The 24,723-nt window shown below is 40.8% G+C and overlaps 1 protein-coding gene across 3 annotated transcripts in view; it reads left to right on the forward strand.

The window, feature by feature from the left end:
* The window catches only part of CUL2 (cullin 2), a 122,326-nt gene extending 101,619 nt beyond the window's left edge, over positions 1–20,707 (forward strand). For all 3 annotated transcript variants that reach the window (XM_066280203.1, XM_066280202.1, XM_066280204.1), the window contains exons 18-21: positions 4,538–4,740; positions 6,584–6,685; positions 15,224–15,340; positions 16,522–20,707. In XM_066280203.1, the coding sequence (XP_066136300.1) occupies positions 4,538–4,740; positions 6,584–6,685; positions 15,224–15,340; positions 16,522–16,653 (554 nt within the window). In that variant the 3' untranslated portion in view covers positions 16,654–20,707. The remainder of the gene's footprint in view (positions 1–4,537; positions 4,741–6,583; positions 6,686–15,223; positions 15,341–16,521) is intronic.
* Positions 20,708–24,723: the final 4,016 nt, after the last annotated feature.

Raw genomic sequence — 24,723 nt, forward strand, 5'->3', positions numbered from 1 at the left:
TGTAAGAATTAAGCATTCTACAGCAGCGATTTTCATTCTATTTCATCTCACAGCACACAAACTAATATTAAAATTCTGCAGCACACCAAAAAATGTTTTTTTGCCAATCTGACAAAAAATGTAGGTATAATTTGGATTCATTCCCACTGGACAACCATTGTTGTTCGCTGTTTTCATTTTTTAATTTGACAGTCTAAGGGAGAAGATGTCAGTGCCCCTGACTGAATAATCAGGCATTGTGTATATTAAACACTTTGTGCCACACTGGTTGGAAATTGCTGGTCAGCAATATCAGATGTGACAGTTACTTCAGAAGAGAAAGAGGAAAATTCCATTGGACTTCTGACTAGGACATTGGATAGAATTATTCTGAGAGAGCAACTTGATGAAGAGCTACAAGCATAGAACATGGAAACTGGGACACTGTCCAGACATGATTTTTTCACTTGTGGCAGAGCAAGAAGTGGCGGAATCCTTGGTCTGTTGCTGAGAGATGCTGAGGGAAGATGAGCTCAAGGGAGACACACTTCATTGGATAATACAGGGATGTGTAGACATACACAGATAATACATATGACTAGATCACGGAAGCACATTGTCAGTAGTTCCTGTTTGCTCAAATGAAATCTGACAATATGAGACTCACACTGCATATACCTTTTAAGGGATTCTGTCAGTGAGTGAATTCTCCTCACTGGTTTCAAGTACTCAGCTAAAATGGTGAGGGGTTTCAATATTATCTCATGTCCAGTCCAAATTCAGATTTTCCTGGTTGTTTCTAGTTACTTTGAGGCCTGTTAGTAATGTTATCAGAGACTACTAATTGTGTTTGTTTTTTTGTGTCTTCCCACTTCCTCTTGTTACCAAACTCAAGGGGTTTGCCCCTTGGGAGTTCTCTGTTCAAGAATGAGACCTGGTTGTTGCAAAGTAGTTTAGTTTACTTGCAGCAAGTAAAGGAGACAGGGTTTGTAGGCAAAACCGGTCCCTCAGAAGGGGACACAGTCATGGTGTAGGCACACTGTTAGGGTACTTACACGTTGGGTTTTTCCTGGCATTGGGGAAGGTGATCCAGGTTGAGTTCCTGTCTGCACTTCCTGTTCACAGCTGGTCTGCAGAGGACTGTGCTCCACTCTAACGTTCAGCAAGAACAGTATTAAGTAATAACATTTAGAACTGCCCAGACCTTGAGACCCTGCCTTATCTAACACCTCCACCATCTACCCTACATCCCCGCACTAATCTTCTGGACATGCTTTTTACAAAGGCCAGGGCAGTTGTTCTTGTAGAATACCCAGCATTGTGGAGCTGACATGTTCTTTACCTGTGATGTATTTTATCTGTTTTCTATCCCTGTATTTTCTGTAAAGTGGAAATTATCTCTGAAAGTTTGATACTATTCAGATGAGGTATTGTTGACCAGGGTACCTCTGGAGGATTCTCTGTTCCTCATGTTACATTATAGCCACAGACACGTGGCGCCAGATAGTCCTACTGCAGCGACACTGAGACCACGTTGCTCCTCTGCTGAGGTACCTGACCCTACTCAGTCAGCACGTGACCTGAGGGGTGATCTTTAGGGCCCAGTCTTTTCAGCCATATGCTGACCAACAGAACATGATGCTGAAAAGGTGGGAAGGATCCTGGTAATTTATTGAAAAAAAAAAAAAGCAAAAAAAAAAAGGCATAATACAAGGCTCATTAGATTTCCCCTTTTTAATACTAAGTGATACATTTGTTAAATCAACCAAAGGAGGGACTCACAGGCCTGATGAGTTTTATAAGAAGTTTATTTATGCCTCTGCACGCAGACGGGCTGAGACCCAAGTGGCGTCAGCAGAGAGCTGCAGGAAGGGGTCTGATATGGGAGCTGCTGCAGACATTGCTGACATGGGGTTGGGTGCACCTGGGCATGCTCAGATGAGCACGTCCTGGTTTGTGGCCTTGCTCACAGAGGCTCTCCCTTTCTCAGCCCTCAGGTTCCTCCCAAAGGCCTTGTCCCAGAGACATTTCCCAGACCCTCCTGGGTGAGGGAATTAAGGGGTGAGGGAGATCACCTGATGAGGGCGCTGCCCCAGCGAGAGGCTGACTGAGGGGAGTTTGAGCTTAACGGGGCTCTGGACTGAAACCTAACAGCGTTGACCCCTTACTTGCATTGTCTCCTCGTGCTCTTTGGGTTCTCATGGTGGCGGGAGACTGTTTTATGTGACAGAAGGCTCCTTCTGTTGCCAGAGCCATGCAGTGTGTCACAGCATCAGGGACATGCTCTCTGATGGCCTCAGTAGCCGTCAAGGTAACTACTGGGTTGTTTTAGGCTTGTTTCGGGTGTGTGATTAAGCAGTCGTTGAGCACATGTGGTAATGCAGTGCATGTGATATTATGCTTTTCACCAAATTTTCTAAATTGAAATGTTGAGATGAAAGCCCTTAAAGTACTTTTTATACTAATTGTTGTGTACACACTTAGTGATAATTTCTGACTTAAACTGTGTGTGTGTGTCAAATATTCTGATTAAACCTCCTTTCATGAAAATTCAGAGATTAAGATTTTTTTTTTTTTTTTTTTGTGGCAGAGACAGAGTCAGAGAGAGGGACAGATAGGGACAGACAGACAGGAAGGGGAAGAGATGAGAAACATCAATTCTTCGTTGCGGCTCCTTAGTTGTTCATTGATTGCTTTCTCATATGTGCCTTGACCGTGGGGCTATAGCAGACTGAGTGACCCCTTGCTTGAGCCAGCGACCTTGGGTCCAAGCTGGTGAGCTTTGCTCAAACCAGATGAGCCCACATTCAAGCTGGCGACCTCAGGGTTCCGAACCTGGGTTCTCCCTGTCTCAGTCCGATGCTCCATCCACTGCGCCACCGCCAGGTCAGGAAGACTATTTTTAATTGACTTTTTTTTTTTTTTAGAGAGAGCTAGAAGAAGAGGGAGGGAGGGAGAAAAACATTAATTTGTTTTCTACTTATTTGTACCATCATTGGTGGATTCTTGCATGTTCCCTAATCAGAGATTGAACCCACAGCCTAGGTGTAGTGGGATGACACTCTAACCAGCTGAGCTACCTGCCCAGGGCCAAGATTAGGAATTTTTGCCTGGAGCTGTTTCTATCCAAATTAATCTTTTTGGTTTTGTTTTTTTGAGAGAGAGAGGAAGAGAAGGAATAGACAGATGAGAAGCATCAACTGATAGTTGCATCACATTAGTTGTTCATTGATTACTTGTACTTGCCTTGATGGTGGGAGTGGAGGTAGCTCAAGTCAGTGACCCCACACTCAAACCAAGAAGCCCATGCTCAAGTGGGCAACCTTGGGGTTTTGAACCGGGGCCCTCAGCATCCCAGGCTGATGCTCTGACTCCTGCGCCACCATGGGTCAGGCCCCATTTAAGTAATTTTGAAAAATATTTCTGAATATCAGTTTTTTTCTGAAATAAGTCAAGGTATAATGATTAGAATAAGCATCTGTGTGGTGATAATAAACTGAGGAATACAATTATGTTCCTTAAAATCTTTAATTACATAATGAATAAAGAAGCACAGAATCTTGGTCAGTGTTACTAATTGCCTGTAATGTGGAGAATGCAGCTCCTGGGGTTACATTCATGTGAAATACAGCTTCCCTGAGTTAAAATGTAGAGTTCTAAAACCAGATTTCATGCTGGACCAGTTTATAATTTATTGACAGTCAAATAATTCAGGCTGTTTGAGTGAGTGTGTGTGAGAGAGAAAGAGAGAGAGAGAGAGAGAGAGAGAGAGTGTGTGTGTGTGAGAGAGAGAGAGAGAGAGAGAGATACAATTACTATACCACAGCTTAATGCTTTAGGAAGTTCCTTGACTTGAAATAACTTTTCCACCATATTCCAGAGTGTTACAGAATGATACATGTTGGTCATATGATTTTCAGTGTGCTGTCTCCCTGGAAGGCTGCAGAACTGCGGGGCCTAAACCTGCTTTGTGTCTCATGGCTCCCGGGTGGTGCAGAGTTTGATTGATCTGTCAACTGTGTCATTCCAACTCAGATCTGTTTGTCTCTCTTCCTATTCTTGTTTCCCCTAGAATATTGCTGGGAAGAAAAATGTTATTTTAACAATGTTGGCAGAAATTACAGTCTAATCAGAGCTTCAGGATAAGCATTTCCTGTGTGTTTTATAGACTTCCCTGTCAGTTTTACCCTTACTTGGGGTAGAACAGAGGCAGCACTGAGGCAGGGGCTGATAGGCCCATATTCGCTTCCCTCTGTGTCTTTTCCTGTCCCCACCTCCTCTGGCTGTTTGTTTTCTAAGTCTTAGTTAGCCTTCCATTGACTATGTAAAGACATTGTGTAAGCCCTGCTGGAAAAGCTCTGATAGCTGAAGTGTGACTTATACTCACAAGTAATAGCCCTACCCCAGACAGACCAGACAATCACATTGCAGGAATGGCTTGACTATTGATCAGTCCTCACTTTGGGAGAAAAATACCTGAAATAAATAGTGATTATTCAGGTAATTTTGAAGTGTTTCTTTGAATGATCAGTCTGTCACAGTTCCGTTTTAATTATAGGTGAAGTTAAAATGAATTATTTGGGAAAACCCTATGTAGCCATGGTCACAACATACCAAATGGCAGTGCTTCTAGCATTTAATAACAGTGAGATCATCGGCTATAAGGAGCTCCAGGACAGCACTCAGATGAATGAAAAGGAGCTGACAAAAACAATCAAGTCATTACTGGACGTGAAGATGATTAACCACGATTCAGAGAAGGTACGGGGATCGAAAGGTCCAGTAATGTAATCATTATAAACATGAAAGCTTTTTCTTGGGATCTTCACGGTTTAAAAGTAGGCTGTGATTGGTAATGCTCGTGGTTCTGTGGAAAGCACATGAGTGAGCTCCATTACTTGCAGAAGTCTCTGAGAAAGCTATGTAAGTTGATGCCTGTATGCCCTTTATAGCTTGATTTCATTTGTCCTATCTTATGACAACTTACTATAAAATTGGGAAAGAATTACTGTCGATAGTATTTCAATAAATTGAGGTTGAAAACTAGCATGTAAATCCTGGGGTTTTTTTCATGTGCTTAGTTAATGTTTTACTGCATGTGAATATTAAGTTCTGTAGTAGGAAATGACAGCCTGTTGATATCACTTGGATGATATTTAATTTGTGTAACTTTATCCCAGATGCTCTCATTCTCATGTCCTTTAATTTCAGGACTCAAATAGCCAACATGCTTTTTTACTGTCTGTCATGAGACTAGCAAGCCAGTAGTAGTGTATTCTTTTTCTTTATAACTTTTCTTTCCAGTAATAAGTTTTTGTTATTGTAGTATACCTTAGATAATTAAATGGTTAAGAAAAAAAAAGCAGCACATGTGATTGGTTAAGTATCCTACTTCAAATTATTGTGCATATAAGAAAAAATTCTTGTGATACTCCTTTTTTTGGTAAAGTTAATAGCCTACAGCTTATTTCTCTCTTCAGTTCATTTTGCTGACATCTCTAAATTGCATATATTCTGAAAATCTTTTCAGAGACTTTTCTTAATTTTGAAATGTGATTAAATTATTTTACTTTAAAATCTTAAGAAAATATTATAATTCTTAATATTAAGATTTTAATTATGGCAGTTAATTATGACTTGGCTTAATTGCTGCACTTAGAAGTTATATAGGGTGGGGGTAGCAGAGGGTAGAGGGGGGATGGGTGGTGATAGAGAAAGACTTGACTTGAGGTGGTGAACACACCATACAACATACTGATGATGTGTTGTAGAATTGTGTACCTGAAACTTGTATAATTTTATTAGCCAACATCACCCCTATAAACTCAACAAAAAAATTGTTTGAGTTATATATATATTTAAAACATGGGTTTTTTTTTTTGCTTCCCCAAAAATATACAAAATAAATACAGATCATTTGCACATTAAATTTTAATTATGAATCTGCAAGTTTCTTAGAATTCCTTAGGTCATTATTGAGGGTGACTCCATCGAAATCCCACTATATGATGTGAGTGGCTCTCTCGAGCCCGAAGCTGTGACTCTAAAAACTGGCTGAAAAGCTTTCACTTGAGAAAAGGCCACTTGCTTCTGGCAGAGTGAAGGAAACTTGAATTGAATTCAGAACAGATTCTTGTCCAAATCACACAGGGTCACAGAGAAGTGCCACTGGAAACAACTTGCTTTCTTAGTCAGGTCATTTATAGTTGGTATTTTGCTGTTACAGCACTAACATTTGGCTGTTTGGTTTTTCAAAATGAGGTGATGGAAAAATTATGGGTTATAGTATTTCATAAAAATTAAAATGTTAAATTCTGTTTAAGCCATTGATCTTCATTCTTTTGTTTTATCCAGAGGTAATATATGTAATACTTGGGCCAGAATTGCTTATTTATTTAGTCTAAACTGATTAAAGTTCTGTCAAGTGTAAAATTAGAAAAGAATTGTTTTTTACTTCTTTGTTTGACAGAAGACAGTTATTTTTCACTTTATAATGAAAAAGATTACGAGAATTCAGGTTTTTTGCTTAGTTATTTCATAGACTATTTGCAGCAACTCTTAATGATTTATGTTTTATACAATAAGTGAATTATTTTAATTGTAGGAAGATATTGATGCAGAATCTTCGTTTTCATTAAATATGAACTTCAGCAGTAAAAGGACAAAATTTAAAATTACGACGTCGATGCAGAAAGACACCCCACAGGTTAGTGCTTTTCTGTTATTTCTTTTGGAAATATTTAAGCACTGTATTTTGCAAATAGTAACATTGAGATGATACAGAACTCTGCACATCAGAATTAAAAACATGACGCATCTCCCAGGTTTTTTCTTTGCACCTCCTAACCTTAAAGACAGAATCTCTACCTGAGTTTAGCTGTAAGAACAGTCGTTTGTGTAAGAGGAATCTGAGGGAAAGAGGGTACCCATTGCTCTTAAACTGAATGCATTGCTCTGCTTTGCATCTTCCCCCAAATTCCTAGCTTGAATAGTAATATAATCACTTACACTTTTCAATTTTAAAATAAGGGAAAAGTTTACAGCACATTTCTTTCAAAGAAAAAATACTTAAAATGTTCCTCAAGCAAGTATTCATGTGCAGATGAACTACCTTGTCAGACCGAAGTTATAATCACTGAGGTTTGGGCGGGTCCAGACCTGAGCCAGCTGACCCAGTCTGCTGTGTGCTGTAATTCTGTAGCCCAGAAGGGTTGGCTGCTTAGTTCTGGGGTCAGCTGTTCATGTCACTTCGTTTCCTGACTATCATTGTTTGTTACCCTGTCCTTGGGCCAGTGCAGGAGGTGAAAGAAGGTCAGGTCGAGTGGCAAGATGGTGATGGAGTAGGCGGATGTTTAAACTTCCACCTCCCAGAACCAAAGTAATTTTTAGACAATCAACAACTTAATTTTTAGAACAATCATCTGGAAAAACCAACTTTGGGCTAAACCAAGAGGAATCTATAACCAAGGATCACCGAAGAAGCTACACTGAGACTGGTAGGAAAAGTGGAAATGCAGAGAGGGCTGCCCAGCTCCCGGGAGTGAACAGTGGCACAAAGGGACTCGGGTGGTGGGTGGGGGATTTCCCAGACAGGGGAGGGTCCTGGGTCCCGGGACTGGAGCCCCAGCCTACAGCCCCAGAGCCTAAAAGAGGCATATGGACAGTATTTAGCTGTGAAACAAGCCAGGATACTGTTTATGAGAAAGAGACAGATTTCTCAGACCCAGGATTTGTCTTAAAGGGACCACGCAGAAAACCTCTTTCACAACCACTCACCCGAGGATTCGGGGGGTTGGGGAGCTGAGAGTACCGGAGTAGCAGGAAGAGAGTGTAATTTAGGAGACACAGGGAGAAACACTTTGAGGGGACAGCCACCCTAACCCTGCGTAGAGTCATTATTTGGGCAAACCCTATGTAGGTTTGCCCAAATAATGGGCAAACTCCCCAAATCTAAAGTGAATATTTTTCCTGGAAACAGCAATACCAGCAAAGGGAAGTAGGTCACCAGCCAAATGGAAGCTCTCCTGCTGCAGTCAGAGCAAAGAGTTGCTTAGAAGCAGGGAGCCTTCAGGGATACAGTGTTGAATGCTGAGGTCTGAGCTACATTGCCACCCCCACACTACTAAGTGCTCGTGGGAGGGCAGACAGCAGTGGGAAGTGGTACCATGGTCCCGTCTTCACAGGTGGAAGCCAGGGGCTTTGCGGCTGCGACCGTGGGCACGTGAAAGCAGTTCCACCTGGGGTCCCGCCCATGGGGACAAAACAGAGGCCAGGAAGCCAGCCGAGGCTTGCGGCCCAGGTACACAAGCGCAGCCTGACGCACGGGGACGAGGTGAAGGCCGGGGAGCTGGTCAAGGCTTGTGGCCCTGGTGTGCAAGCGCAGCTCCATCAGTGATGGCAAGGTGGAAGCTTGGGAACAGACCGAAGCTTGTGCCTGACGCAAGAATGCAGTCCCGCCCGGGGCGGGGGGGGGGGGGGTACACAGTGGCAGGCCAGCGCCGGCAACACCCATGCCCAAACTCCTGAGGCTGCAGCAGTGGTGATGACAGGCCTGAGGACAGACCACACCTAGGGAACACAGAGGCCATACCCATTGGATTCCTGTGGCAACACCCTTCTGAGGGCTAAAAAAGAAGAAAAATATAAAATAAGAAAGGCTAGATAGAACGACACCTGAGGCTAAGGGGCAAGCCAAATTTAATACCGTACCTAACCCCTGATTTATAGTACTGAGCCCAACAAGTAGCCACCAATAAGAGGTGACAGAAAGCGGATCTCAAGGGAAATTAAACATTTAAACGAACGTCCTCCAGGCCAAAAGTAAATAAAAGCCAGCCTATGTTGATATTTACAATGGCACCTGGGCTCAGCAGAGGCAGCCACAGGATCTGGATCCCCAGCTGCTCCAAAAGGTAGATAAGGGTCAGTCATAGGCAGCAAACCCCACTGGTCTGCACCAGGTTCCGGCCACGAAGGTCCAGGGAGGGCACATCCAGAGGCCAGATACGGAGAGCATCAGTTCAAGACCTAACAACCCTTGTTAGAGTGACATCTTAAGAGCTCCTCACACTTGACTCAGTTAAGAAATAGAAGACGCCAGTACAAATAGCAAAAAGAACAGTGACCAGACAAAGAGCCCAAAGCAGTTTACAAACAGCAGCTGATGCCAGCCTAAGAAGTTCTAGAAACAACACAACTTGAAACTGGAGGCAGACAATACCAACCCTAGATAGCGAGCTACACAAACAACTCATCCAAAGAAGGAGTCTATACACAGAGAAGATGGGAAGGCAGAGAAATGCAACCCAAATGATTCAACAAGAGAAATCCCCCGAAAAAGATCTGAATGAGATGGAAATAACCAAATTACCAGATGCAGAGTTTAAAATAATAATTCAAAGATCTTAGAGCAACAATGGATGGACATAATGAGCACCTAAATAAAGAGATAGCGATCATCAAAAAGGACATTGAAATCATTTAAAAAAACCAGTCAGAAATGACAAATACAATACCAGAAATTAAGACAACACTAGAAGGAATTAAAAGCAGGATAGATGAAGCTGAGGACCAAATCAGCAATTTAGAGAACAAGATAAGCGAAAGCACAGAAGCCTAATAGCAAAAAGAAAAGAGGCTGAAAAAATCTGAGGAAGCTCTAAGAGAGCTCTGTGACAACATGAAGAGAAAAAACATTTGCATTATAGGGGTTCCTGAAGGAGAAGAGAAAGAGCAAGGGATAGAGAACCCGATTGAAGAAATCATAGCTGAAAACTTCCTTAAATTGATGAAGGAAAAATTCACACATATTCAAGAAGCACAGAGAGTCCCATTAAGGATGAACCCAGTGGCCTACACCAAGACACATCATAATTAAAATATAATAATTAAGAGATAAAGAATACTAAAAGCTGCAAGAGAAAAGCAGTCAATTACCTACAGAGGAGCCCCAAATTGACTTCTCAACAGAAACATTAGAGGCCAGAAGGGAATGGCAAGAAATATTCAAAGTAATGCAGAATAAGAGCCTACAACCAAGACTTCTCTATCCAGCAAAGCTATCATTTAAAATTGAAGGAGAAATAAAAAGCTTCCCAGACAAAAAACAACAACAACAAGGAATTCATTACAACCAAACCAATCCTATAAGAAATATTAAGGGGCCTGCTGTAAACAGAACAAATGGGGGCAGGGGAATCTAGTAAAAGAGAAATGTAGAATTAAAGAATAAAATGGCAGTAAACAACTACATATCAATAAACTTAAATGTAAATGGATTAAAAGCTCCAATCAAAAGACATAGGGTAGCTGCGTGGATAAGAAAACAGAACCCGTACATATGCTGTCTACAAGAGACACACCTCAAAACAAAAGATACACATAGACTAAAAGTAAAGGGATAGAAAAAAATAATTTATGCAAATGGAAATGAAAAAAGAGTTGGGGTATCAATAGTTATATCTAACAAAATAGACTTTAAAACAAAGGATACAGTAAGAGATAAAGAAGGTCACTACATAATGATAAAGGGAGCAATCTGACAGGAGGATATAAATATCTATGCACCTAATATAGGAGCACCTAAATATATATATTCTGCTGCTTTAAGGTGAAAAGTTCTGAAGATATCAAATCAAGTTGATCTAGTGTGTCCTTTAAGTCTGCTGTTTCTTTAATTTTCTTTCTTGAGGATCTATCCAGTGATGTTAGTGGGATATTAAAATCCCCTACTATTATAGTGTTGCTGTTGATCTCACCTTTTATGTCCATCAAAATCTGCTTTATATATATACATTCTTTTCAGGTGCTCATGGTACATTCTTTAGGATATACCACATGTTAGGACCCAAAATGAGTCTCAGTAAATTTAAGAAGATTGAAATCATATCAAGCATCTTCTTGGATCACAATGGCATGAAACTAGAAATCAACTACAATAGAAAAACTGAAAAACACTCAAATACTTGGAAACTAAATAGCATGTTATGAAATAACGAATGGGTTAACAACGAGATCAAGGAAGAAATCAAAAATTTCCTTGAAACAAATGAAGACGAACATACAACTCAAAATTTATGGGACACAGCAAAAGCAGTCATGAGAGGGAAGTTCTTAGCATTACAGGCATACTTTAGGAAGCTAGAAAAAGCTCAGATAAACTATTTAACCTTTCATCTAAAAGAACTAGATAAAGAACAGCAAGTAAAAGCCCAGAGGAAGTAGAAGGAAGGAAATAATAAAGATCAGAGAAAATAAATGACATAGAGGCTAAAAAAACAATACAGAGAATCAGAGAAACCAAGATCTGGTTCTTTGAAAAGGTAAACAAGATTGATGAACCTTTAACCAGACTCACCAAGAAAAAAAGAGAGAGGACTCATATAAATAAAATTAGAAATGAAATACAAGAAGTAACAACTGACACAGCAGAAATACAAAGGTTTGTAAGAAATACTATGAAGAACTAACTGTATGCCATAAAATTAGACAACATGGGTGAAATGGACAAATTCCTTGAAACATACAATCTTCCAAAAATCAATGTGGAAGAATCAGAAAGGTAAACTGACCAATTTCATCAAATGAGATTGAAACAGTTATCAAAAAACTCCCAACAAACAAAAGTCCTGGACCAGATGGCTTCACAATTGAATTTTACCAAATATTCAAAGAAGAACTAACTCCTGTCCTTCTAAAGCCATTTCAAAAAATTCAAGAGAAGGGAAGACTTCCAAATTCCTTTAATGAGGCGAACATAATCCTCATTCCAAAACTAGGCAAAGACAATACACAGAGAAAACTATAGACCTATATCTCTGATGAACTTAGATGCTAAAACTCTCAACAAAATATTAGCAAACTGGATCCAGCAATACATGAAAAAAAATCATACATCATGATCAAGTGGGATTTATTCTGGGGAGACAAAGCTGGTACAATATTCCCAAATCAATCAATGTGATTCAACACATAAATAAAGGACTAAAATTACATGATAATATCAATAGAATCAGGAAAAGCATTTGATAAAATACAGTACCCATTAATAATCAAAACTCTCAGCAAAGTAGGAATACAGGGATCATACCTCAACATGATAAAAGCCATCTATGGCAGACCCACAGCCAACATCATAATCAATGGGCAAAAATGAAAAGAAACCCCTTAACATCAGGAACAAGGCAGGGGTGCCCCCTTTCACCACTCTTATTCAACATAGTTCTGTAAGTCCTAGCCACAGCAATTAGACAAGAAGAAGAGATAAAAGGCATTCAAATTAGAAAAGAAGTAAAACTTTCATTATTTGCTGATGACTTGATACTATGCATAGAAAACCCTAAAGTCTCAGTCAAAAAACTACTGGACCTGATAAATGAATTCAGCAAGGTGGCAGGATATAAAATCAATATTTGAAATCAGTGGCATTTTTATACATCAACAATTAACTGTCTAAAAGAGAAAGTAAGAACAATTCCCTTCACTATTGCAACAAAAAACAAAGTATCTAGGAGTAAATTTAACCAAAGAGGTTAAAGACTTGGAAAATTATAAAACATTGATAAATGAAATTAAGGAAAATACAAACAAGTGGAAGCATATACTGTGTTCATGGATAGAAAGAATAAACATCATTAAAATGTCTATATTACTGAAAGCAATCTATAAATTCAATGCAGTTTCTATTAAAATACCAATGTCAATACTTTAAAGATATAGAACAAATATTCCAAAAATTTATATTGGACCTAAAAAGAACACAAATAGCCTCAGCAATCCTGAAAATGAAGAATAAAGTGGGGGGTATCACAGTTTCTGATATCAAGTTATACTACAATGCCATTATACTCAAGACAACTTGGTACTGGCATAAGAAAGGCATATAGATCAATGGAACAGAACAGAGAACCCAGAAATAAACCCACACCTATATGGACAGTTGATATTTGACAAAGGAGGTAAGAGCATACAGTGGAGTAAAGTCAGTCTCTTTAACAAATGGTGTACTTAAATGTAAGTCGTGAAACCATAAACATCTTGGAAGAAAACAGAGGCAGTAAACTCTCCAATATATTGCATAGCAGTATTTTTGCTGATTTATCTTCATGGGCAAGTGAAATAAAAGGATGAACAAATGGGACTGTATGAAACGAAAAAGCTTTTGCACAGCAAAAAACACCATTAACAAAATAAAAAGACACCCACACAATCGGAGAATATATTTGCCAATATATCATAAGGGGTTAATAACCAAAGTTTATAAAGAACTTGTAAAACTCAACACCAGGAAGGTAAACAGTTCAATCAAAAAATGGGCAAAAGAAATGAATAGACACTTCTCCAAAGAGGACATACAGATGGCCAATGAAAAAATGTTCAACATCACTGATCATTAGAAAAATGCAAATTAAAACCACAATGAGATATCACCTCACACCTCAGAATGGTGCTCATCAACAAAACAACACAGAATAAGTGGTGGCGAGGATCTGGAGAAAAGGGAACCCTCCTGCACTGCTGCTGGGAATGCAGACTGGTGCAGCCACTGTGGAAAATTGTATGGAGACTCCTCAAAAAATTAAAAATGGAACTGCCCTTTGACCCAACAATCCCACTTTTAGGAATATATCCTATGAATACAAATCACTGATTCAAAAGAAGGAATGCACCCCCATGTTTATGGCAGCATTGTTTACAAAAGCCAAGATCTGGAAACAGCCCAAGTGTCTGTCAGTGGATGTGCGGATTAAAAAGCTGTGGTACAGATACACAATGGAATACTGCGAGGCCGTGAGGAATAAGGAAATCTTACCTTTTGCGACAACATGGATGGGTCTGGAAGCTATCATGCTAAGTGAAATAAGCCAGGCAGAGAAAGGAAAATATCATATGATCTCACTCATAGGAATCTAATGAACAATGTGAACTGAAGAACCGAATAGAGGCAGAGGCGGGATCAAAGGGACCAGAGGGAAAGTGGAAGAGAAGATGGGATCAGAGAAGGGAGATTAGTGAAATTATATATACGTAACACAGCATTATAGAGAGCAGGACAGTAAATTCTGGAGGGAAGGGGGAAAGGCATTGGGGGGAGGCGGCAAAGGGGGCAGCCGAGGGGAACACAGGGGTGGGGGGAGATCTATTCACTGCTACTCGTGAATCTATGTAAATACAATAAATTAAAATCAATTTTTTAAATGTTCATTAATATTTGAATAAATATATAAATTTGATACTCGCAAAGAAAAAAAGAGGTCAGGCCCTTTTCAGGAACTTCCCCTTGGGGAGACAGACATGGATGAATTGCTTTTAAATTTGAACCTGTTTGATGTTCTGTTTTCCTTTAGACTAACAAATAGCAATTTGTAATCTGTGGTTTGTATTTTACCTTTTAAAGGCTATTATGAGATCCCTATAATGTGGCATTGCCGTCCGTCTTCTGTGCCTTGCTTCTACTTTTACCTTGAGTTACATGGAGACAGGCCCTTTCTGTCACAGCCATCCTGGCTTCTCTATTTGAGCCAAACAGAGCCCTCCAAACCCCCTCCCCCTAGATCTGACCCCGTGTGCACTTGGAGCCCATTACTGAAGCATCTAGAAACACTGCAGCATGTGTCTGTACTCCCTGATAGGACAAGCCATCTTGAAAATGATTGCTCTGAGTCACTTAAGTTCTACTTTATTGTCTATGTACATTGAATACAGTTTATAATACTGTTATAATGTTAATTTTTAAAATATCCTTCCAGCTTGACTGGTGGTAACACAGTGGATAGAGCATCTGTTGGGGATGCTAAGGACCTAGGTTTGAAATGCCAAGGTTGCTGGTTCAAGAGTGGGATCACAGACATGACCCTTGATCATTGGCTTGAAGCCCAAGGTTGCTGCCTTGAGCAAGGGGTCACTGGCTCAGCTTAAGCGTCCGGTCAAGGCACATATGAGAAGTAATCAGTGAACTACTAAGGAGCCGCAACTATAGGTTGATGCTTCCCATCCCTCTCCATTCCCCTCTCTCTCTCTCTCTCTCAAAAAAAAATAAAATAACTTTCCAACTTTAACCCAAGAAATTACATATAACTCATTTTAAATATTCTTTTGGTAAAGATTGTGTGATATTGGACACATAATAACTATAATTTTATGTTCAGTATTGATTGGAAGTTTATTTAAGTAAACCTGAGTGATAAAATAGATTAAGAACAATTTCTATGATTTAATATCTTATTTGCTTTCCCCCATAAAACAGGAGATGGAGCAGACCAGAAGTGCTGTGGACGAGGACCGGAAAATGTACCTGCAGGCCGCTATCGTTCGTATCATGAAAGCGCGGAAAGTACTCCGGCACAACGCCCTCATTCAAGAGGTAAGAGGGGTCCTCACCACTCCCTGCGGTGGAGGGCCTTACCAGTGCAGAGAAACCCAGTGCTGCCTTGCAAAGAACATGAAGAAATACTTCCTGACTTCATGGGAGCAGTACTCACTATAATCTCAGTATTAGATTCAGATTTGCTTTGGCTTGAGTTTAGAGATATAAACTTAACCATATACTGAGTCTTTTCTCTAGTTGTCGAAGGACGCCCAGCACATCAGATAGTCACTCAGTAACTATGTGAGTGTCTGCATTGTGGCAGCCCTGCATGGTTCCTGTCCCCCTGGATTTCCCAGTCTGATAGAGGAGCAGTACATTGTTGAAATAATATGCAAATAAATACAGTTACAGGAACCCGCTCTGAATAGAAGGGACCCAGTGCTGGTAGCACTCACTGTGAGCACTGACACTCCTGACCTACAGGGCGGGGGATGATAACCTTGAGAAAGAGGGTTCCTGTAGCCAAGAGCTAGAATGAGTAGGGAATAAATGGAAGATTGAGGGATGTGTGTTTAGATAGATTAATTAGCATATAGTTTAGTCATGCATGAATATTAGATTTTACTATACAGTGGTACCTTGAGATATGAACAGACCAACATACGAATTTTTTAAAATACAAGCTGCAACTTTGTATTTTTTTTGTTTTTTGTTTGTTTGTTTGTTTTTTGTTTGTTTTTTTGGTCTGTATTTTTGTTCGAGATCCGAGTGAAATTCCGAGATACAAGTCGTGATTCAGGAAGCTACCACTTGGTGCGTTGGCGTACGGGTCCAGTATCAGCAGTTTGATATCTGAGTTGACTGACTTATGAGGTCGGTTACAGAATGAATTAAATTTGTATCTCAAGGTACCACTGTATATATTTTAATTCCTTCACAATATAAACATTAGTCTTTTTCCTTTGCATAAAAAGTTATTTTTGGTCATTATGCCAAAATTGATGTAATTCTCCCTCTCTCCTTATGCTGCCAAGTGTAAAAGTTTTAATATTGTTATGGATACCTCATGTGTATCCTTTAAGGATGATTTTATTCAGTTTAATATAATTTCATAATACTTTTAAGTATAGTTTTCTATATGGCTTAAATGTGCTTGATGAAACCTCAGTAAATTTGAGACACTGCTCTAGCTGATTGGATAAAAGTTATTATTCATGACATCCCGTCTCACACAGGTGATCAGCCAGTCGAGAGCGAGGTTTAACCCCAGCATCAGCATGATCAAGAAGTGCATTGAGGTGCTGATAGACAAGCAGTACATCGAGCGCAGCCAGGCCTCTGCCGATGAGTACAGCTATGTGGCATGACGCAGATCTCCTGTATGTGCGAGAAGCTCATTGCCGCTGCACGCAGTCTGTTCCTGTGGGCAGGAGCAGGCCTGTGCCTCCATAATCTGGTCCTTCAGCAGCCCCAGTCTCTCTGCTGTTTACAACATCACCAGTGCCACGTCATGAGCGTTGGAGAAGATGCCTGGAGCTATTTCAAGCTCATGTCATTGTGACATTTCTTAAAACTTTATTAAAGAGTGAGTGGAGCATTTGCTGACATGTGGAAATCTGGTGGGGTACCATGCTTTCTCTCCCCTTCACGTTTGCAGTTGATGTGTTTTTTTTTAATGTATCTTAAAGGACATAAAATAAAGAACTTAAATATTGTAATATGACAGATAACCTAATAATTGTATCTACATTAAAATGACAAACATGATATTGCTGCTTGTCGAATAAAAAAATAAAGAAGTAGAATGCCTTTTCTATGTGGACAGAGCATCACATTAAATAGTGTACATGAATGTCTGTGAGTCATCTGGGCCGCCCGGCAAGCTCTGCTTGTGTTTCTTTCTGAATGGTGTCATTCACTTGTACTCCTATTTAAATCCTCCAGAAAATGTTGATTATTGTCCTTGAGTACATAAAAATGCATTCAGCATAGAAAATGTTTTCTCTGTAAGGGCTGGAGCCACATCAGGCACGAGCAGTTTGAATTGTGAGGACTTAGTTCCATCATGAGTTGCTGGCAACATGTTGCCCACAAAAACAGTCTGAGGCGAGTGCGCAGTGACTTGGAGTCTGGCACAAAAGGACTCTTTTCTTCAAAAGTTGTCTTCAGTTTTCATAATGTAGTAATTCTGACAATGGACAGTGTCCCCACTCTCACCAGTACCGCCTGCCAGCTCTCTGAGTTGTAGGTGACCCTGTGATCCAGCCTGCCCCTGGCACACTCCTGCTGCCTAGGAAGACCCTTAGACCCTTGGCATCTCTATGCTGGGTTCATGTGTATGTCTCAGCTGTGCTTAGCAACACATGCCCAAAACACCTTTACAATGTCTGTATGTTGCATTATACCAGGCACCACTCAGAGACTGATACTCCATCATTTTGTTTATTATCTATATACCAACAGCCAGTATTAGAGAGCTCTGGTCTGTTGCCGTATTTATCTACTTACCCTATCTCCAACACCACCACAACACATACAATTTTTTTAAGCCAGGCTTTTAAAGCATATTCTACACAAATAATTTCCCTTATAATATTTTAGTGTATGTCTAACAGATGAGGTCTTTTTTTAAAAAAAATAAAAACAAATGGCTTTTACAGTTGGTTTGTTTGATTGCACTTTTTCTAACTCGTGTCTCCTCAGTGTTTTTAAAAATCTGACTTTAGAATGACTTACATACTGATATCTCATTTTACCTTTCTTCTTAGGAAGTAATGGCAAACCATAGAAGAGTGTACATTTCACCGTCAAAAAACACGCCTTTGTTGTAATAACTTGTTGATGAAGTCTCCCAGATTGATTCCTTTTTCTTAAATATTTGTGTTATTCTGGTATCTGTTCAAGAAACTAGAGGGTGCAGCAAATGTAGGTTTCCAGTCATTGGTATGGAAAGTAATACAGTGACTAACAAACAGTAACACATGGCTGAACGGTGCTTTCCGACTGGCCACTGGGAGCCTGTTTTTGCCTCACCCTGTGCTTTCTTTCAGAAAACGGGCAAAATGCTTGTTTGCACTGTAGTTGACAGAAATGACTGACAGGTTTCCCGCCCATCTTTTCCCCGCATTATCTGAAAGGAGACAGAGACGTACTCATGCCTGAGTAGGAAGGAGGCCAGGTCCTCCTAACTAAGCCCCCAGCCCTAGAGGAAGCAGTCTCCAGGTGGAATCTGAGGCCGCCCCTCCCTGAGGAGAGGAGGGGAGTCTCCTGAAATCCTCCCTGTGCACTTCAGGCTTCTGGGCAGCAAGGGTCAGAGCTTAAAAAAGGAGAGGAGAAGAGAGGTTGGAAAGGTGAGGGCTGTATGTGCTTTACATCAGAAAACAAAAACACAAGTAAAACTTTCAGTGGTTCTGAGACATTAACATGTAGGCAGTTAACGTGCATAAGTTCATGGGACTCCTCAGCCATCCGTCCCTCCTCTTTGAATCCAGGTATTTTAATTGCTATTTTTTTAAAAAAGAAAATATTTTATTTAATTGATTTTTAGAGAGAGAGAGAGAGAAGGGGGAGGAGCAGGAAGCATCAACTCCCATATGTGCCTTGAACAGGCAAGCCCAAGGTTTCGAACAGGCAACCTCAGTGTTCCAGATCGATGCTTTATCCCATTGCGCCACCACAGGCCAGGCTAATTGCTATTTTTAATACAGATTAATTCTAGGGTTCAGCCCAATACTTTATGACAACCTGCTTAAATGCAAACAAAGGAATAGATGTTTGGGGGGGGGTTGTGTTTTACTTTTATGGATAAGTTAATGTGTGTATAGGATTTTGCAACCTATGTATCCTGCAGTGCTGTGAATTTTTTTTAAAACTGTTACAAAGTGCATGCTGTGACATGCTTCCACATATGTTCTTTTACTTGATCTTCAATAATATTGTTACTGTATTTCTCCATGTATAAGACACCCGCTTTTTCAAAAAATTTGGGGTCTAAAAACTGGGTGCATCTTATAAAGTGATTGTAGATTTTTTTAACTTGCATTTCCTGCTTTTTTGCGCTTGTCTTTGTGCTCATTGTTTTGCTCTTGTTACAGTATATTGTGGTAGGTTACATTTTGCCACGTTCTGCCCAAAAATGGCTCAGAAAATATTTTCATACAGTGCTGAATTCAAGTTAAAAGTGATCCAGTTTGCAAATGTGAATGGAAATCTTGCTGCTGAGCGTAAGTTTGCTCCTACTCCAACTGAGAAATCAATCCGAGACTGACTACGGGAAGAGGAAACCCTACTGAAAACGCCACGGCAGAAGAAGGCCATGAGATGCAAGTCTGCAAAATGGCCTGATTTAGAGAGGGAATTGAAGATATGGCTTGAAGAGCAAAGGGCAATTGGAATTCCTGTGTCCACAAAGATGGTTCAGCATGAGGCAAGAAAAATTGCTGATGAAAAGAAGTTACTGATTTTAAAGGACACAATTGGTGCTTCGGGTTCATGAAATGGGATGGACTGAACATGCGTACACACACCAGACTTGCCCAAAAGTTGCCTTCATGAAAGCTGTGAGCAGAAGGTCCTTGAATTTCATTGTTTTGTCATTCAATGTTGGAAGACACATCAGTTTGAGTTGGGACAGATTGCAAATATGGACAAAGTCCCCCTTCAATTTGATGTCCCAAGTAACAGAACTGTTGATGAGAAGGGGGTGAAAACTAATTGTGAAGACAAGCAGACATGAAAAGAGCCATTATACAGTTGTTCTAGCTTGTTGTGCCGACGGAACCAAGCTGCCTCCTATGCTGATTTCCAAACACAAATCAATGCCAAAAGAAGACATTCCTCGAGGAGTGATTGTCCACGTTCATGACAAGGGTTGGATGGATCAGGATGGGATGAAGATCTGGTTTGAGAAAGTCTGGAGAAGGAGACCAGGTGGGCTCTTACACAAACCTGCCCTATTGGTGCTTGATCAGTTCAGGGCACACATAACAAAAAACAGATTCCTGCAGAGGAAAAACAAAACAAAACTTGCCATCATACCTGGAGGCTTGACATTCCAGCTCCAACCACTTGATGTCAGCATTAACAAACCCTTCAAAGCTGCCGTGAGAGACAAATGGAACCAATGGATAAAGTCTTCTGGGGACAATCTCGCACCAGCAGGACAAGTGAAGAAACCAACTATAGGAGAAGTTTGTACCTGGGTGAAAAGATCCTGGGATAATATCAAGATTGAGATCGTTGTCAAGTTACTTAAGAAGTGTGGCATTTCAAATGCCACTGATGGAACTGAGGACGAGGCAGTATATGAAGACAGTGATTTGTCATCAGATAGATGAAGACAAGCTAATGGATGGGAGTTTTGACAGTGAGGAGGAGTTGTATAAATTTTATGATGAATAAAACTGGAGTTCAAAAACTTAATGTAATACATTTTTTTTCAAAGTTTGGGCCCCCAAGTTAAGGTGCATCTTAAACAGGGGTAAATACAGTAACTAGGCAATGACCTGAAACAGGCCTAGCCGAAAGAACACTCCAGGTGTATTGTGTTAATAGGGACCTGACTGCAAGCCAGCAGGCAAGGAGTGCCCTGGAGGTCATTCCCTGAGCAGTGCCCCCCTGGAACAGAAGACTGGGGCATCATGGGGCTGGTGGCATATGTTATTCTATGCTGAGTATGACTGGGTTGTGCATACACCATGAGCAGACATGGATACACAAGCACTGTTGGTCAGAAATGGCAGAGAAAGCACCTGGAGTGCAGATTTTAGTATTCTGAGGGTGTAATTAGGAAAGTCCATACCATCAAAGGGTCCTCTGGTCTGGGGCAGTCTTCTTACCTTGAACTTCTGGCCCAGAAGGAGAACATCTCTGGAAAACTTTGTCAGTGACCAAACTTAGCAAGTGTTTAGGTCATTACAGAGGTCTTCTCATTGTCTTCAACCCTGCCATACCAAGTAGGTAGATGAAGAGTGTTCCAGGGTCACTGCTAGAAACTGCAGAATCTGACTTTAATCCCAGTCTGAACTGTGGTCCTAATAAATACAGTCTTTCTATATACAGCGTAGCCCAGAAGACAGACAGAAATAACTTCACTTTTTATGTTAAGAATAAGTTTTCCTGACTTTTTAAAAGATTTTATTTATTGATTTTTAAATATATATAGAGAAAGGCAGAGGGAGGAGCAGGAAACATCAACTAATTGCTGCTTCTCGTATGTGCCTTGCCCAGGCAAGCCCACGGTTTCAAACCAGTGACCTCAGCATTCCAGGTCAATGCTATATCCACTGCACCACCACAGGTCAGGCAGTTTTTCCTGACTTTCAAGGAAAAGAATTATTTCCAGTAAAATAATTTGTAATAACAAACACTTTTTGTTGTTTCTTGAGATACTTCTTTAAGATGTAAATGTGCATGGTTTAATGACTTTGCTTTAAGCCCTTTCATGACCAAGGGTACTTGTGACTGTAACATTTTACACTCACACCTGCAACTGTATAGAACAATTATTTCAAGTGTAGCTACTGAATGCAGACTTGTTTTCAGTTAAAATTTCTGAGCTGGATAGTAGCAATGGGTAACTTACAGCCTGACCTGTGGTGGCACTGTGGATAAAGCATCGACCTGGAATGCTGAGGTCGCCGGTTCGAAACCCTGGGCTTGCCTGGTCAAGGCACATATGGGAGTTGATGCTTCCTGCTCCTCCCCCTGTTCTCTCTCTATCTCTCTCCCCTCTCTAATAAAAATGAATAAATAAAATCTAAAAAAAAAAAAGCAATGGATAACTTACTGAGCTCTTAATTTTTGGTTCCTAGGACAGGTTTTTGGTTAAGCAAGGCCAAAGATGAAAACTTTTAAACTACTTACTGGTCCAAAGGACCACTGTACCTGGGCCTTAGCTGTGTGAGTGGAAACTAATATAGGGAGGCCCACGAGTTGACAGTTGGCATCTTCACGGATGGGGAGGAACCATTTTCATATGCAGGGACCGCGCTGCCCAGGGAGTTCTGTCTATGGCTTCTCCCTCCCCAACCCTCCATCTGTATAACTGGGCGAGTCACCTTCCTTTCATCATCTTAAATACGTACCGGTGCCAGCGTGTTGTGGGGACAGTTGCTACCATGATTAGTGAAAAAGATGAGGTCTGCCCACATGGAACCTTTAGGCTTGTCACAGTCATAAATACGGCATTCTAAGTATTACTATGTATGCAGGGAAACCCTGTGACTCCCAAGGGGGGATGTGTACAAGACGTTCAAGGGGCAGAGAACAGAGCAGGAGAGCGTCGTCTATAAATGAGCACCAGCAGAGATCCCAAGGTCGGAAGCCAGAACCCAAGAACCAAAAGGCCTAGATGGCTGGATTCTGTGAATTTTAAGCAGGGGAGTTATAGTTGCATGAAAAAGAAAATACCGATAAGTTTTCCTATTTTGGGTGGCAGGTAAATGAATATTCACTTTATTATGCTTTAAAGTGTACCTATTGATGTGTGTATCTTTGGTGTTTGTGAACTATTTCATAGTAATATTTGTATAGTTTAGTGGAAAATAGATAACTGCATTAGGGTGCAGAAGGGACTCGTGGCTAGTGACAGGTGGGGTTACCGCAGGAGACAGTGAGCAGTGTATGTGCGTGGCAGTGGCAACCTCTAGAGGGAGAAAGTAGATAAAACTGACACTGGGTAGTGATGGGTGGGTGAGTGAGGCAAAGGGTGACTCATGGCAACACCTCAATTTTTGGCTTTCACCACTAATGCTACCCAGCAAATGAGGGAACCCAGGGACAGGATGAGGATGGAGGTAGCACCTAGAGTCTAGGTGGCAGACACCCTGCATCTGATGTACCTTTGAAATAATGGAATGGAGTGGGCAGGTCTAACTTTGGCTGCATGGATGCTCTGGTCTTGAATCTAGAAGCCAATCCATTGAGGTTTTTCAGCCCATCTCATTTCTTGGACTGTAGTCTGTGCATTAACGTCCAGGTTAAATGTGACTACAGGCCATATGCCACATGAATATATTCCATACTATTTTTTTTATATTATATTCTTTTTTTTTTTTAGAGAGAGAGAAGTGGGGAGAAGCAGAAAGCATCAACTCTCATATGTGCTTTGACCAGGCAAGCCCAGGGTTTTGAACTGGTAACCTCAGCGTTCCATGTCAACACTTTATCCACTGCGCCACCACAGGTCAAGCCTATTCCATACTTTTTTAACTAATAAATATAAGGATCGAAGCCCTGGCCAGTTGGCTAAGTGGATAGAGTGTTGGCCCAGCACATAGACATCCCAGCTTTGATCCCTGGTCAGGGCACACATAAGAAGTGACCACCTGCTTCTCTTTCCCTCTCTCTCTTCTCTTCCTCTTAGCCTCCTGCAGCCAGTGTGGCTCAATTAGTTTCAGTGTTGGCCTCAGGCACTGAAGGTAGTTAAGTTGGCCTGAGTGCATCAACCTCAGGCAGTGAAAATAGCTCAGTTGATTCAAGCGTTGGCTCCAGACAGGGGTTGCCAGTTGGATCCCAGTTGTGGCGCCTGCAGAAGTCTATCTTCCCTCCTCTCACTTAAAAAATACAAGAATTGAAAGGGTTGAGAGTGTCTAGTTGTTTATAAAATTCCAGGATGTGTCTTCCTGGAACTTGAGTGGGTATCTTTGTCACCCCCACCTTGAGGTGAGGAAACACTGATAGAAGTTGGGTGATTGAGCTGAAAGGGAATCTGCTCCAGTCATCTCTTACAATCAACAGATCTGTGGTTGAGCACTGCTATGAAGGGACAGATACATCAGTGTTTCTGCATTTCCCTGACAAATTTAACAACATCATTTTTCAGCAAAAGGAATAAGAAAGAAAGGATTTGTTTCTTTATTATTGTTTCTTCTTCCCTATTGTTAGTTGTTTACTGTTGACAGTTGCAATAATTGAAAATTGCAGCCGGTGTGGAAGTTAGTGCTCCTGGGGGCGGGGTGGAGTGGGGTAAAGAGAATGCCTTGCTGGTTTCTTTCTCTAGGGCCAGATTGATATTTTTCTTGATGGAGTTTTAGGATTGCAGGAAAAAGATGTAAATTTTCTGTGACTTTAATAACCAGCTTTGTTTAGGTATCTACCAGCTCATGGGGATACTCCTAGTTTAGCACACAGTCCTCAAAGTGCGTGGTTTTATCCGTCTCTCCTTTCTAGCATAAGCAAAGATCTACTTTTAATTAGGTTTAGCATAAGCTGTTGGGTGTAACATCTGTCCCAAGGAGGTCAGTGACACAGCAGAAGCCCTTTGATGTTACAGAAATAGTTGAATGCTGAGTAGATGGAAAACAAGAGAGCTGTTAGCATTTTCCCTCCATATAGCTGATGTTACTACATTCAAACCATGCTGTGCTGTGAGGTAAGCATCTGAGATTCCTTGTGTAGACTGGACATGTAAAAATAACCACCTCTACACATGGAGA

Source organism: Saccopteryx bilineata, chromosome 5, assembly GCF_036850765.1.
Source record: "Saccopteryx bilineata isolate mSacBil1 chromosome 5, mSacBil1_pri_phased_curated, whole genome shotgun sequence".
NCBI lineage: Eukaryota > Metazoa > Chordata > Mammalia > Chiroptera > Emballonuridae > Saccopteryx > Saccopteryx bilineata.